This window comes from Loxodonta africana, chromosome 7, assembly GCF_030014295.1.
Source record: "Loxodonta africana isolate mLoxAfr1 chromosome 7, mLoxAfr1.hap2, whole genome shotgun sequence".
NCBI classification, from domain to species: domain Eukaryota; kingdom Metazoa; phylum Chordata; class Mammalia; order Proboscidea; family Elephantidae; genus Loxodonta; species Loxodonta africana.
In genome coordinates this window covers 27,674,463-27,691,481 of record NC_087348.1, presented here as the reverse complement: position 1 = coordinate 27,691,481, position 17,019 = coordinate 27,674,463, and the positions used below count along the sequence as shown (strand labels likewise).

The window sequence follows — 17,019 nt, the reverse complement described above, 5'->3', positions numbered from 1 at the left end:
ATGCTCTTTTAACCATTTCAGATGGTATCAGAATCAAAGGCAGCATTTATATCAAAGCCTTTCTTGTTTTGTTACAAATTGAAAATTCTCGTCTCTAATTGCAGAGTTGTATAACAGACCTGCACGTGTAAGCTGCTGGCACTCAGAACCTGTATTGCCTACTGGTATCTAGGACAGTGCAGAATACAGTTTAGAAAGAAGATACTTGCTGACACTCTCTCAGTACACTGTCAATATACCAATGTTTAAAATTATATGGGCTTCTTGTTCTGTTGAGTAAAAGTTGACAGTAATAAAAATTAATTGCATTTAAACCTATGTGAAATTTTAAAATGTCCTTTGGTGGTCACAGTGACCATATAAAACTGAAATTTAGTTAGTGTTATTATTTTACAGACAAAAAAATGGGCGGGGTTGTAAAATTTAAATAATTAGATCAGAGAACAAATAAGTCAGTCTTGAGCTCAAATATTCTCTCTTCACATCCTGTGAACTTTTCATTATATGTATACTTCTTTGGTGCTGGTACTTATGGTCTGTTTTTTTAAAACTATTTTTTTTTAATTGTATGTCATACCTGTCGCTGTTGAGTTGATGCTGTGATCTTAGTGACCCTACAGTACCCTATAGACCAAAGAATGACTGATGCATTTTAACTGCTGAACTTTTGGTTAGCAGCCAAACTCTTCTGAACTACTACTCCACCAGGGCTCCATATGTGGTAGGAAGTGATGTTTTATTAGACACAAAATCATTTAAAAAAACAGATTGCCGTCCAGCCGATTTGGACTCATAGAGACTCTATAGGACAGATTAGAGCTGCCCCACAGCATTTCCAAGGAGTGACTGGAGAATTCAAACTGCTGAACTTTTGGTTAGCAGCTGTATCTCTTAACCACTGGGTCACCAGGACTTCTTAGTGGTAATTAAGTGCAGATTTTTTTCAAAAGCACGTGGTAACATAACAATTTCACTACTAAAATTGGGCTATATAATTAGTTACTGGAATCTAACATTGTTAAGTATATATTTGAGACTCCTCTGGCAAACTGCTTTCAGAGATGGCTTAAGCATAAGGCTTATAAGAAAAGAGAAATCATTACTCCTCAGTTGATCAAAGGAAGATTTCTCAGCTAAAAAACTTACCTAACTCATAAGAGTTTGTTGCATATAACTTCTGATTCTTTTCAAAAATGAAGTCTGCTACCACAAGACAAATGTATGTCATAGTTGTCTTTATAGCTACTTGTGTCGACAGAGTTCTATCTCATGGGTATCATATGTTTTACTGAAGAAGTCAGAGGACTCTATGATGTAACAACATTTAGCAAGGCTACTATGATTCTGAAACACAATGTTGGTTAACAATATCAGCTTCAGGATTAGTGGACATGGGTTTTCTTTCTTACTGTGCCACCATCTCATAGTCTGATCTTAAACTGGTCTCACTATTTCTATAGGCAGTTCACTTAGGTAATTTGGAAAGTGTCTTAGTAATCTAGTGCTGCTATAAAAAAAGTACCCCAAGTGGATAGCTCCAATAAAGAGAAATTTATTCTCTCACAGTCTAGTAAGCTGGAAGCCCAAAATTCAGGGCATCAACTCCAGGGGAAGTTTTCTCTGTCAACACTGGAGGAAGGTCCTTGTCATCAATCTTATCCTGGACTAGGAGCTTCTCTGCACAGGAACCCCGGGTCCAAAAGTCATGCTCTGCTCCCAGCACTGCTTTCTTGCTGGTATGAGTTCCCTCACTCTCTGCTTGCTTCCCTTTCATTTCGTCTCTTGTAAGATAAAAGGTTGTCAGCTCACACCCCAGGGAAACTCCCTTTACATAGAATCACAGATGTGACCTGAAGAAGGGTGTTACATCACACACTAATCCGCTTTTACCACAGGTAGAGATTATGATTTATAACACATAGGATATTGTAACAATTCAGCGGAAATGTGATGGTGGTTTGCACCAGGATGGGAGTAGCAGAAGTAGATATGATGGTAGCTTGAATAGTACCTGCTGATGAACTTGATGTGGGGTGTCATAAAGAAAGAAGACTAAAAATTATTCCAAAGTTTTGGACTTCACCCTCTGAAAGACAGTGTTGCCCTTTATTGAGACAACTTCACATACAGATGCCATGATTAACACGGCTAACTTTACTTGACTGCTTTTCAAATGCCAGGTGCATTTAATCTTTGTATCAATATTGGGTCATACACTATTATTATCTTCATTTAGTACATGAAATAACTTAGAGAGAGGGTAAGGAAGTTTTTTGATGTTAGTCAATAGGTCATAACCCTAGACTTACACTGAAATAAAGCTAACAAAGGTAATTCTGTAAAATGTGTTTAACCTCTGAACCTTTCAACTATTTTCTGTCAAATGAGGACAACTAGCTTGAAGTATGCCTGTGAGAGTGACTAGACTACTAGCTCTGCAACTGGCCCAAAGTAGGTGCACAATCAATGTCAACTGCTTTTATTCCTATTGAAATTTTTAAGAGTAGGGTATGTTTACTGCGTGTGAAAGTGGATAACATATGTCTGTGACTATTAAAATTATAGTGATCTCTCTGTGAGGCTGTATCTGTGCCACCCAAAAACACCTAGTTATAAAAAAGAATGAGGGCACATTTTTCTCTCATTTATCTGCACTCTTTTTTCTTCTCCTTCTTCTTCTTTATGCAAGGTTTTTAACCACCCAGCGTAAATCTTTTTTTTCTTCTTTGTCAAAGTGATTACCAGCTATTTCACACACACACACACACACAAACACTCGCACATCACCACCAACACCACCACCGATATCACCATAATTAATGGTTAATTTTGGCATTGAGTACATAGAGGTCAAATATGTCACATGATTAGTGTTTTAATGTGAATGTCACATCTAATTTTCTGACATCAATATATAGACTTACTTACAAGGGTTCACACTCACTGATTCCCTCCCTTACAATCCCACTTTTTTCTACCTAATTGCTCAGCATTCCCCACCCCCAAAAGATCTCTACTGTCACTGGTCTCCATCACCTTCTCATACCTCTTTCTTTTCTCTACTTCCATTTTTGTGATCTCATACTGAGTCCTGAGAAAATGAAGGACTGAAGAAATTAAGCCTACTTTCTGCATAGTAGATATGAAAATGATTCATAAATTACAAATTTCTATGTAAAGGTTAGACATTATTATTACATGCAATGATCAAAAACTGATATTAATTGATTGCTTTTTATATTCTTATATGCTAGACACTGTGCAAAGCACTTCACTTAAATTACCTCTTTTGGTTTTTTTTTAAAAAGCACTGTATATAGTAGGAAAGTTATTCCTTCTATTTTACATATTGAAAAATTGAGACAGTGAAAGAATTAGCCTTTTACCCCAGGACATATAGTTAGTGAGGAGCAGGTCTGAAGACCTAATTCAAGTCCCTCTAGCCTCAAGTCATTCTCTTGACCTTGACTGCTTGTTATTTCTCATGTAAAAACTTACCTAGGTAGTTAGCATGACTCTTCTTTAATATTCATCTCTCAACAAAGGCTTTAAGAAGACTCTCATCCTAACTCATGGAGCCGTAAGAATGGATTCAAAAAACACTTCTGGATTTGAACTATGCCTATGTCTCTACTTCCTCTGAAAATCTCCCATCTTCCCTTCAGGAGAATTTAAAACTACTAATATACTGGTGGCACAGTGGTTAAGAGCTACAGCTGTTAGCAAAAAGGTTGCTTGTTCAAATCCACCAGCCACTCCTTGGAAACCGTATGGAGCAGTCCTCCTCTGTCATGTAGGGTCTTTATGAGCCAAAATCGACTCAAAGGCAATGGGCATATACTTATTTATTTCAAGTCAGCTAATAACACATTACTATCCCTGTCAAAATAGTATTTCTAAGCAGCCCTAAATTTGTTATTAAAACTGAGTAGTTCCCTGGGTGGCATAAACAGTTTTCATTTGACACTAACCAAAGGTTCGTGGTTTTAACCCACTCAACAACTCCATGGAAGATAGGCCCAGTGACCTGCTTCTGTAAAGACTACAGACAAGAAACCTCTGTTCAGAAGTTTTACTCTATAATATATGGGGTCACCATGAGGCCAATCAATTTGATGGCAATAGGTTTGATTTTTATTTTTTGTATCATATATTGAGTACTAAGTATTTACAAGGAAATTTCACATTTAAACTCAAATAACTCCATAAGTACGTTATTCCTAATTCATAGATGGGAGAGGTGAGGCTCAGAATGTTTCGTTTCACTTGCACAGTGTGGTATAACTACTAAGCAGTAGAACTAAAACCAGTTTATTCTGTTTCAGTTCCATTATGTTCTCTATCTAGCTTAAGATTTCTCCAAAATCAGAAGTCTCTGAAAAGAGTTGGACCATGTTTCCTACTGAGCAGAGTAATAACCTACTCATATTACATTATAATGAGAATTTTCTGAGAATCTAAGTACATGGAGGCCAGAATGTGATCTATAAATAAATAAGTAGATAGATGATAGATGACGGATGGAGGGATGGATGGATGGATGGATGGATGGATGGATGGATGGATGGATGGATGGATGGATGGATGGGTGTGTGGGTGGGTGAATCGGCAGGTAGGTAGGTAGATTCTTTTCATTTTAGAAATGAGGAAACTGAGATTAAGAAAAGAAACAGACATTTACAAAATAGCACATTTGGATGGTGGTAGATTAAGGATGAGAATTCAGGTTTCCTGAGTCTCAACCTGTTTATCTTTTCCCTACATGGAATAGCTGATAGTCTCACTTTTTACACAGTAAGTCAAACAAAAATTATTGTTTTATTTGCCTAATTGATCTATATAATTGTCCCAATTACTGTAATGAATTGAATTGTGTCCCCCCAAAATTTGTGTCAACTTGGCTAAGCCATCATGTCCAGTGTTGTGTGATTGACCACAATTTTGTCATCTGATGTGATTTACCTATGTGTTGTAAATCCTATCTCTATGATGTTAATGAGGTGGGATTAGTGGCAGTTATGTTAATGAGGCAAGACTCAATCTACAAGATTAAGTTGTTTTAAGCCAATCTCTTTTGAGATATAAAATAGAGAAATGAACACAAGCACTTAACCATTGTACCAAACTACTATAAAACAATTATAAACAGAGAAGGCACCTGTGATTTATCACCTAAGTCAACAAGAATGTAGTCTATTTTACTGAGAATCAGAAAGGCATTTATTACATAAAACAAAACAATCTGTTCCAAAAATATTTAATATTTGTTGTGTGTCTTAATTACCTAGTGCTGTTTCGGTTTTGGGTGCTGTGGCATAATGGTTAAGAGCTATGGATGCTAACCAAAAGGCTGGCAGTTCGAATCCACCAGGCATTCCTCAGAAATCCTATGAGGCAGTTCTACTCTGTCCTATAGGGTCACTATGGGTCGAATCGATTCAAGGGCAAATTTTTTTTTTTTTTTTTTGCTATAAACACAAATACCAAAATTAGGTGGCTTTAAAGAAATTTATTTTCTCGTAGTTCTGAAAGGTGAAAGTCTGAATCAGGGTCTCAGCGGTGTTGGTAGCACTGGGCATTCCTTGGTTTCTTGACATTCTTTGGCTTGTGAAGGATCCTCACATTGTTTGTGTGTGTATCTGTATATTTTGGTCTTTTAATAACTAAGACATGATTAGGTTTAAGATCCACCCTACACTGGTATGGCCTCATTGGCATAACAAAAGAAAACTGCTATTCCCAAAAAGGATCATATATACAAGTACAGGGGTTAGAATTTCAACACATACTTTGGAGGGGGCACAATTCAATCCACAACATTGTATTAAAAAAAAAAAAAAGGTATACCCAGAGAGTTTAATGTAAGCGATTCTGAAGCTCTACTCTGTGATACGTTGTTGTTGTTGTTATTAGGTGCCATTGAGTCGGGTTCCAACCCATAGCCATCATATGTGCAACAGAACTAAACATCGCCTGATCCTGCACCATCCTCACAATTGTTGCTATGTTTGAGCCCATTGTTGCAGCCACTGTGTCAATCCATCTCATCCAGTGTCTTCCTCTTTTTCGCTGACCTTCTATCTTACCAACCGTAATGTCCTTCTCCAGGAACTGGTCCCTACTGAGAGACATGCCCAAAGTACATGAGACAAAGCCTTACCATCCTCCCTCCCAGGGAGCACTCTGTCTGTCCTTCTTCCAAGAAAGACTTGTTCATTTTTCTGGAAGTCCGTGGTACATTCAAAATTCTGAACCAACGCCATATTTTAAAGGCATCAGCTCTTCTTCAGTTTTCCTTATTCACTGTCGAGCTTTCACATGCGTATGAGGTGATTGAAAATATGACTTGGGTCAGGTGCATCTTCACCCTCAAAGTGACATCTTTAATTTTCCACATTTTAAAGAGATCTTTTACAGCAGATTTGCCCAGTGCAATACTTTATTTCTTGACTGCTGCTTCCATGGGCACTGATTGTGGATCGAAGTAAAATGAAATCCTTGACAACTTCAATCTTGTCTCCGTTTATCATGATGTTGCTTATTGGTGTAGTTGTGAGGATTTTTATTTTCTTTATGTTGAGGCGCAATCCATACTGAAGCGTGTAGTCTTTGGTTTTCATCAGTACATGTTTCAAGTTCTCTTTGTTTTCAGCAAGTAAGGTTGTATCATCTGCATATCTTAAGTTATTAATGAGTCTTCCACCAATCCAGATACCACATTCTTCTTCATATAGTCCAGTTTCTCAGATTATTTGCTCAGCATACAGATTGAATAAGTATGGTGAAAGAATACAGCCCTGATGCATATCTTTCCTGATTCTAAAGCACTCAATATCCCCTTGTTCTGTTCAAAAGACTGCCTCTCGGTCTATTTGCAGGTTCCTCAAGAGCACAGCTAAGTGTTCGGAAATTCTCATTCTTTGCAATGTTATCCACAATTTGTTATGATCCACACACTCAAATTCCTTTGCATAGTAATAAAATACTGGTAAACATCTTCTGGTATTCTCCGCTTTCAGCTAAGATCCACCTGACATCAGCAAAGATATCCATCATTCCACATCCTCTTTTGAATACTGCTTGAATTTCTGGCAGTTCCCTGTGGATGTACTGCTATAACCATATTTGAACTGTGATATGAATGACTTTAAATACATACTTCAACTACTGGAGGGGACCAATTAGTCTAGATGTACTAAATGGGGCTGAACAACTTTTCTGCCCAAAAAATCAGTCACAGTACACAAAATCAACCATATGCTACCTGATTATCCTTGCTTCATTACAGTACAAATTAACAAAGTTCATTTATTATGAATTTATCCTCATCTATGAACATATGCCATGGAAATTGAATTAATTGGACAATGTCACTTATTTTTTTGTTAGATTAACTATTCTAAAAATCTGAATTTTTTAGTGTTAAAACCTCGCTGTCTTGGGCTAAAAGAAGTAAGTTCAATTAGGTCACATTTTTACATTCCAGAAAGGTACCATGCTTCGCAAACAAGAATTTGAAATAAAACCAAAAATTGCTGTCTACCAAAGTAACTTAACACAGTATGATTCCATATATAGGGGATTAAACCTATGAAATTTTCTTTATCTCTAAGGGCTATAATATATTCCACTTACATAAAGAATAATTTAAATACAAGTCTAAAAATAAATAGGTTAAAGAATCCAAGGAGAATGATAAAGAATGAGATCACTGATAGTGAAAATGTTCCTTTGTTCTGTGAAATAATGAATATCATGTTCTGAATGAGGGCTACAGCCCTCTTCCAACTAAGGTCACTTTTTTTACTCCAAAGTTTCCTCCAGGCATTTTTCATTCCTGAGTTTCTCAGGTTATAGATAGATTAAATGGCTCAGCATAGGGGTTATGAAAGCTAAAACCACAGTCATGAATACATCAACCCAAAAAGTAGATTTGGGCCTTGCATACAGGAAAATACAGAGAATAAAGAATAAAATGACCACCATGATATGGGATGCACAGATGTTTTCCTTCCAAACCATTAGCCTTCAAGGAGTGTAAGATACCCCATAGAACATTAGTAGGATGAAGAAGATTGCAGTGAAAATTGGCCCTCCATTGGCTGTCATATGAAGTCCAATGACGTATTTATGCAAGCAAGTTTCAATAAGGGATACACAGTACGCACAAAGTTGGCGATGACTTTGGGGCCACAGAAAGAGAACAGATAAATAAAGAGAAATTGAACTAAAGAGTGCACAAAGTCCCCAACAGAGGCTACCAATAGCATGAGAACACATATCCACCAATTCATGGTGACCAAATAATGAAAAAGGTTTGCAGAGTCATAGGCCATCACCACCAGAAGAATAACTTCAGCATCAGCAAATAAATGATTTATAAAGACTTGTGCCATGCAAGCATGGAAGGAAATGGTCTTTTTCTCTTAGATCTTGTCTATGCTCATTTTGGGAGTAACAGAAGTAGAAAATACAGTATATATAAATAATAAAAAGGTGAGAAAAAAATATATATGGGGGAACCTAGGGGTTGGCTGGCCATGATTGTCACCATGATGAGCAGATTGTCCACTGCCTTCACAATGTAGATGCCTAAGAATGTAACAAATGAAACTTTTTGCCCCTCATGATACTGAATGAGTTCTAGGGGTAAAAACTGAGTCACAATGTTTCTGTTTTCCATGCATTCTTTTGAAGATGTTGAACTCAGGTGTCAGAGCCTGGAAACAAAAGGTCCAATAATAAATTTGAGAAGATCACAAACTTTATGCCCAAAATTTCATGCCCTGCTCAACGATGTTTCCTCCCCAGAGTCTTGCACACAACATCTCTTTAGAAAATGGATGCTTGCAATCTTCTCTCACAGTAATTTCCCCATGCATTTTCACACGTTTTTTGCTTCACTCTCAATGATGTTTGAAATCCCGGTGACGTAGTGGTTAAGAGCTATGGCTGCTGACCAGAAATGTTTGGCATTTCGAATCCATCAGGAGCTCCTTGGAAACCCCATGGGGCAGTTCTTCTCTGTCCTATGGGGTCGGTATGAGTTAGATTCGACTCGAAAACAAAGACTTTTTTTTTTTTTTGGTTTTCAACGACAATACTTTGGTTTTAAAACTGTGTTTAATATGTGAGTGGCTACATCTGTGACATGATCTAATGAAAATAAGAAACCTTTCTCCACAATGTCTTTCAAAATATTGAATTTAACATTATATATCGTTTATCTCATTTTATGAGCTCTATATTAAAACCTGCGTTATGCAGATTGCACAATCGTGCTTGCTGAAAGTGAAGAGGACTTGAAACACTTACTGATGGAGATCAAAGGCCACAGCCTTCAGTATGGATTGCACCTCAACATAAAGAAAAGAAAAACCTTACAACGGGACCAATAAGCAACATCATGATAAATGGAGAAAAGATTGCAGTTGTGAAGAATTTACAGGGTTGCATACATTTGCTGAAACATCTCAACTGGTATTCCATCAATTTCTGAAGCCTTGTTTTTCACCAATGCCTTCAGCACAGCTTAGATTTTCTTCCTTCAGTACCATCAGTTCTTGATTATATGCTACCTGCTGAAATGGTTGAACTTCGACTAACTCTTTTGGTACAGTGACTGTGTTTTCCTTTCATCTTCTTTTCTCAATAATTTATTTTATTTTGTTGTGTGTTTGATAATATACACAGCAGAATATACACCAATTCAACAATTTCTACAAGTACTATTCAGTAACACTGATTATATTCCTTGAGTTGTGCAACCATACTCATCTTCCTTTTGTGAGTTGTTCCTCCACAATTAACATAAACTCATTATCCCCTAAGCTAGGCCATAATCTTTACAGGAGCAGATTGCCAGGTCTTTCCCCTGCAGAGCCAGTGGATGGGTTCTAACCACCAACCTATCATTTAGCAGCCTAGTGCTTACATGTTGCAGTACGAGGGCTCCTTCTTTAGTAAGAAGTAATAAACAAAAACAAAAACATTGCCATCAAGTCAATTCCAAATCATAGTGACCCCATAAGACAGAGTAAAACTGCCCTATAGTGTTTTCAAGACTATAACCTTTACAGAAGCAGACTGCTACGTCTTTTTCCTGTCCATTCATCTTTTGATGCTTCCTCAAAATTTTGAGCTTGGTATGTTTGGAAACCCTAGTGGCCACAGAAGAAATGTGTCTACTAATGAACACACTCATTGTTTCATAACATTTACATGGAATTTGAGGCTCCTATGCTGAGGAAAGAGGCAGGAAGAATAGATTACTGATGCCGTGTTTAGCTATGAAAATAAAATATTTGGTAGACTAAAATTGGATGATAAAAATTCAAAATACTGAAATCTTTAGAAGACAATATGGAATATTTTCCTGTCCCTATAATAGAGGATGGAGCCCTGGTGGTACAGCAGTTAAGAGTTAGGCTGCTATCCAAAAGCTCAGCCATTCAAAACCACCAGCTGCTCCTCGGAAACAATATGGGGCAGTTCTACTCTCTCCTATAGGTCTCTATGAGTCAGAATCGACTTGACAGCAATGGGTTTTGGTTTTAGAAGAGCTAACCAAACACACTTTTTTTTGTTGTTTGTTTTTTAACCAAACACATAAAGACTGAGAAATTTAACTACATTAAGAAGTTGCTATTTTTCAAATGAAATGTTAAAAGTGTAAAAAGAAAAACCATGAACAGGGAAAACATTTTTTAATACCCAAAAACAAAAAAAATAATTAGTACACAAGGTACATACGCAATTCAGTAATGGAAAAACAATCCAGTAGAAAAACTGACAAAAGACATAGATACACATCTCATAGAAGAGGGGAAAAAGTGATGTCTAATAAACATAGGAAAATATACTCAACTTCAATAGAAATAAAAAATGCAAATTAAAACCACAGTGAAATCACAGTTTTATACCCATCGAATGACCAAAATATCAAGCATCTTCAACATCTGGTGTTGGTAAGTATACAGAGTAATGGAACTGTTCAACTCTGCTGGCAGGAGTATAACTGATGATACCACTTAAGGAAAAAATTGCAACCAGCTGGAAAACTGAACATGAAAATACCCTATTTAACACAAAGTAATTTCTTTTAGAATGTCCACAGTGACACTGCATATGATAACAAAAACTCAAAATGATCCGTATGAACACCAACTAGAGAATCCTACATAACCTGTGGCATATTCAAACAATGAAATCATATGCATCAGGAAAAATATAATCAAATCTTAGAAAGTTAACATTGAGTGACAAAAGTTAAGATTCAGAAAACTATGGGCAACATAAAGTAATTTTTTAAAAAGTAAGGAATAAGAAAATCTAAACAATACACTTTAAGGATACACACATACATAGTTAAACTATTTTTAACTGTGATTAAAAAATTAGGATTGGGATTACTTCTGAGGAGAGGTGGAGGAATGGCATCAGAGAAGTGTAATCAGGGAGTTTCAATGATATTAGTAATATTCTAGGTAGGCGGCTACAAGATTTATAAATAATTGCATATGTTGTTGGATATACATGAAAAATTGCACACTAAAACTTAAAAATAAGAAACGTTCTAAAATCTGTCCTTTAGTTAGAAAAGTAAACACTTGTTTAGCATAGATAATGTTCCATATTACACTGAGAACATTCTTTCTGCTTTCTGGCTTTGGGATGTTCCTGCTTGGGCTGTAGACTGAGAAGAACTTATTTTTTTGCACAAAAAGCAAAATTTTCTCTTTGCCAAAACAAATCATGACTAAGCCTACATGTAAAAAGAGTTTACATTTAAAGTTTACACTACAATTTTTAGGGAACATGCTGCTTATGCTAAATAACATGTTACTTTATATATCTTCAAGTTTGAGACGAAATCGGAAGCTCTACCTACTCATTTCAGAATCGTAAAAAAAGTGCACATGATAACTAGTGAGGAAAATATAAAATATGTTTATAACTTAGATTAATGTGATTTTCAAATCCAGGGTGAAATAGTATCCTTCCTCTGATCAAGAACTAGAATGAGTTTTCTTCATCAACCACATCCCATCGATGAAAATTGCTCACTAATCGTGTCTCAAACCAAACATAATATCATGTCCCTCTTAAATATATAGAATTGCAAATGCATAGACATTGCCCAGAGAAACAGAAGTACTCTTAAACACAAAATGCATAGTGGAGCTAAAAAAAAAAAAAAAGTTGTTGTGCTAATAGAATAATGAACAGTAAAATTTTAAAATCATACCCTTGGCCTCAAAAATTTGTTCTAAGGATTAGTCAAATTGTTTTCTCATGAATTTGGATGATAGAAAATTTTCAGAAAGTAACTTGATTTATGTTTTATTTAAAGAGGAAAAAACAAAAGAATTTCTTCTAAGTCCTGTTTCAGCATATACTGAGAAAAATAAAATTACAATATAAGTTTAGTTTTATTTTTAACAGGAAAAAAAAGCACTTGCCTTTTATCTGGCTTCCAGAATGTCTCTATTTGTTAGGTTAATTCTAACCTGGAAGAATAATTTATTCAACTTTTTTTATGCCTTTGCATCAATAAAGAGTAGTATTCCTAGAGAATCCGTTGAACTGACTTAATCATTCATTGTGATAATTAACTGCCTATTTGTTACTTTAAAGATTTAGCAATGATATTTTCAGTGTGGACACACATTCTTATTCTACTTTTGGTTAACTTTCTACCCCAGATTTTTTCCATAGCATTTTTCATCTCAGAATTTCTCAAGGTGTAAACCAAATGATTCAACATGGGAGTGATAACTGTAAAAACCACAGTCATGGATTTATCAATGGCAAAGTTGGAAACAGGTCTAACATACAAGAAAATACATGGCACAAAAAAGAGGACAACCACTGTGATGTGGGAGCTGCAGGTAGACAGGGCTTTGTGCCTCCTTTCCTGATTGAGAGTCTTCAGGGAGCTTAGAATGACCCCAAAGGAGATTAGTAGAAGGATAAAAATTACCACACAGATGGCTCCACCATTGGCAACCACAGTGAGACCTATAAAATAGGTGTCAGTGCAAGCAAGTTCCAATAATGGGTACATGTCACAGATGAAGTGATCCATGACATTGGGGCCACAGAATGGGAGGCTGTACACAAAGAGAAGTTGAATCACAGAGTGTAAAAAACCTCCAACCCAGGCCACCACCAGCAACAGAATGCAAACCTGTCGATTCATGATGGTCAAGTAGTGCAGTGGCTTACAGATGGCCACATAGCGGTCATAGGCCATTGCCATCAGAAGAAAGACCTCAGCACCACCGAATAAGTGTCCTATAAAGAGCTGGGCCATGCAAGCTGAGAAGGAAATAGTCTTTTTACCATAAAGTAAGTCTACAATCATTTTAGGGGAATTGGCAGTGGAATAAACAGCATCCGTGAGTGACAGATAGGCAAGGAAGAAGTACATGGGGGAGTCCAGGGAGGGGCTGACAATAACAGTCATGAAAATGAGCAGGTTACCCACCACTGCCACAATGTAGATGAGCAAAACCATGACAAATAATGCTTTTTGGCCCTCAGGATCCTGAGTGAGTCCCAGGAGGACAAATTCTGTTACATTGTTACTGTGTCCCATTTACTCTTCTACAAGATCTGTTTCAGAGATGAGAGCTCAGGAGAACAAGACCTGTAATAAAATCATGAACACCACTATGAAAGTGTCCATTATGTCATGGAGCACTTCTTCACTATTCTACGGTGGCTTGTCCATAATAAACATTTAGAAATATCTACTGAGTTTCTCTTTCAAAGATCCCAATATGTCTTCCCTTAACAATGCTACTTCTCAGATGACTGGATTGGGCCTATGAATAATAGGTTCTATCTCTAAATTATAGTGGATCTTCTACAGAGAAGATCAGTCCAAGGCCTAACAAACTTTCATTCATTTAATATCCTTTTTTAAAACATGACAGTGCTTGGTACAGAGGTCAGCAATGACAAAGAGGGATAGGATTTCTACTCTCAAGAAACTTATTCTCCGGTGGTGAAGATAAACTCTAAACGAATTCACATATGATCAGTACTTAGAGTTGGTAATACTTGTCGTGAGTACCTTTACGATATGATCTATACAGCACTAAAAATAACCCCTTTTCAGGAATATCTTGCTAAATATTACAACATTCTACTATTAGAAGTTCAGTCTTTCTTGTCTCAAAGGCTGTCCAGTCTTTATGAATCTTTAAATCTGGAAAGCTGGACTTCGAAGTGTATCAGGCAACTACAAAATTATTTAGCACATTATTCCCTGTAGCAATTACTTGGACATAGATTGTCTTTCTCTTCTTAACTTTCATAATGCTTTCCATTTCCCCTGTGCTTATCCCACAACTCTTAACACAAATCTCTATTAACATAGAGTCAGTACTTTTAGTTGGTAGCATTTGTGGGGAGTACCCTTACAGTATGATCTGTATTTTCAGAAAAAGTTTTTGAACTGAAGTTAACTGACACATAACAAACACCAGCTAGTACATCAGCAGTCAGTATTTTCAAATCAATTGGGGGTGATCTGGGTAGCCATGGGGGAGAAAGTAGACACTGCAAAGAGTGGTAGAGGGCAACGGAACAGGGTTTTATATATAATGCTTCTTAGGCACTAAGAGTGGTCAAAATTAGAACTTCAATGCCCAGATTCCCAAAAGGAACTTGCTCAAAGGGAAAGTCCAAACTCAGTATAAGGAGGTATGAGTTTTAGTCATTTTCTAAATTTAGTCACAAGTCTGTCTCAATTTACTCATTGGAAAATAAAAGGATTAAACTAGATGATCTCAGAATCCTTCCCAGGCCGACTATCTGTGATACTATCAGTGAAACTCCACCTTATTTTATTCTGTTGAATATTTCTATTTATTTATTTAAACAACAGTCTCCAAGCTTATCACTGTTACTTTAAAAATGCTAGCCAGTGTTGTGATTTGATCATTACAGTAACCAAATAATGGTTAAGATTTCTCATTCAGTGTGTACATATTTCAGGCCCAGGACATCCTTGGAGATCCCAGTAGTGTTCTACCGGGAACCTAAAAAAGAATCAATAAACAAGAGCTTTTATTATTGTTCTTGAGTGTTTCACGATGGGCATTGGATGAGAATAAATCATCTGGACCTTTGTCAATTTAGTCATAAGTGTATTACTTAGAATAATATATATATTTAACTCACAAACACTCATTTTTGGACATGGTATAAAACTTTACATTGTAAGAATTACCTATTTTGCTGTATATGTGTAGTAATATCTACATGTCATGGTATGCATATTGATGAAATTTAAGCAGAAAAAAAAAGAAAAAATTGTACCCATGCATCAGATGGAGACCTAAAGACTAGAAAATGAAAGAAAAGAAGAATCAAATCAGGAAGAGAGAAATTATATATAAGAAATTAATATATACAAGTAATAAGGATATTAATGTGTTGAGTGTAGTATTCTTAAGAAATCTTCTTCAGAAAGATTTCTTCTAGTGGAAGAGTGCTGGAAGGCCAACCTCTGAGGCTTCCTGAACTTAATCAGGAGGCTTCTTGGGAAGCCATTACAAATAAACACAGAGCCTATCCTAGAAAACAAAGGAAAGGAAGGGGAAAAGGGAGCAGAGAGGAAAAGATAAAAGAGGAGAGAAGACGGGAGGGAAGGAGGAGAGGAGGGAAAGGAAAGAAAGAGAAAGGAAGGGAAGGAAAAGAAAATTGAAAAGAAAAAAAAAACAAAACATTGATTCCTCAGAGTCCCTAGCTCTTCTGGTTAAAGACAAACTCAAATAAGACAAAATAGTACATATATAGATACAAACACAAACTTTAGGACTATTCATTTTTGGAGAAAATTGCTAAATTACTAAACCTCAAATGTAGACAAGCCGATTTCATTTATAGTGATTTGGTTGGAGGGAGAGAACATGTACAGAAGAATTTTGAACTGTCTTTTAGAAACCAGCTGTAATGAGCACTCTATATGTCCAAGTGATTCAGGAGTTCTATCATTTTTGAAGCTGTAGATTGATAAAGGCACAACTGTTATAAATAATGATAAAGATAGTTTATATCTAATTATTTTTAACTACATATTTTCTCCAAGGTCTAGTGCCCTTAATCTTATTAATAATCAATGCTGGGTTTCACTGAAACAAATCTTTCATTGGCCAGCTAAATTATTTCCATGTAAAAAAAAAATGAGTACGTCAAGTATCTGCTATAGTTTCAGTCCTCAAATATTTGATACTATAAACACAAAAAGTATTACTAGGCTTTCAACTTAAACCACTAAGTTAACACCTTTCCAGAAAAAAATAATTTAGGTTATTTTTATAAGGGCATGGCTTTTTAAAAATAGAAATTAAAATACCATTGTAACAAAAGTAACTTCTATAAATTTTTTTTTTATGTTACAATTATGGTTTTATAACTCTAAGTGGCAGTAAACAAGGTGCTTCCTGATTGCCAGTTTCTTTTGTATAAATACTAATAAGGTTGTTGTCATAATTTTCAAAATTTCACACATAAAAGCACATATGAAACTTCCAGACATAACAGACATTTGTTCTTTACACCCTGATATGCTTGATATAATAAAATAAATTCTCTAGTTCAAATACAGAAACATGGTGGTGCAGTGGTTAAGAGCTTGCTCTTAACCAAAAGGTCAACAGTTTGAATCCACCAGCAGCTCTCTGGAAACCCTGTGGGGTAGTTCTACTCCATCTTACAGGGTTTCTATGAGTTGGAATTCCCTGGACTCAATGGCAATGAGATCTTTTTTTTTTTTTATTATTATTTAGTTCAAATATATCGATAAATCTATGGACATATCTACAAATCTTTGTTAACATATCATATGAACCAAGATTACAAAATCTATTGACTTCCTTGTAATGCACAACATGCTTCTTCTGTAATTTGGCAAATGAACAGTAAAGGCCTATCAGGCTAAAATACTTAAGCCAAATAGACTGTGTTGTTCTGGTTAATTTCTGTGTTTCTCTTGCTTAATTGTAC

The 17,019-nt window shown here is 36.0% G+C and overlaps 1 protein-coding gene across 1 annotated transcript; it reads right to left on the bottom strand.

Moving 5' to 3' along the window:
• Positions 1-12,619: 12,619 nt before the first annotated feature.
• Positions 12,620-13,600, bottom strand: LOC100673729 (olfactory receptor 4A5-like). The gene has a single exon (XM_003422326.3). It carries the CDS (start codon positions 13,598-13,600, stop codon positions 12,626-12,628), a length of 975 nt encoding a protein of 324 aa, XP_003422374.2. The 3' UTR covers positions 12,620-12,625.
• Positions 13,601-17,019: the final 3,419 nt, after the last annotated feature.

Bases quoted from the DNA above. Each gene is read 5' to 3' on its own strand.
- LOC100673729 (XM_003422326.3), bottom strand. From the start codon at position 13,600: ATGGGACACAGTAACAATGTAACAGAATTTGTCCTCCTGGGACTCACT.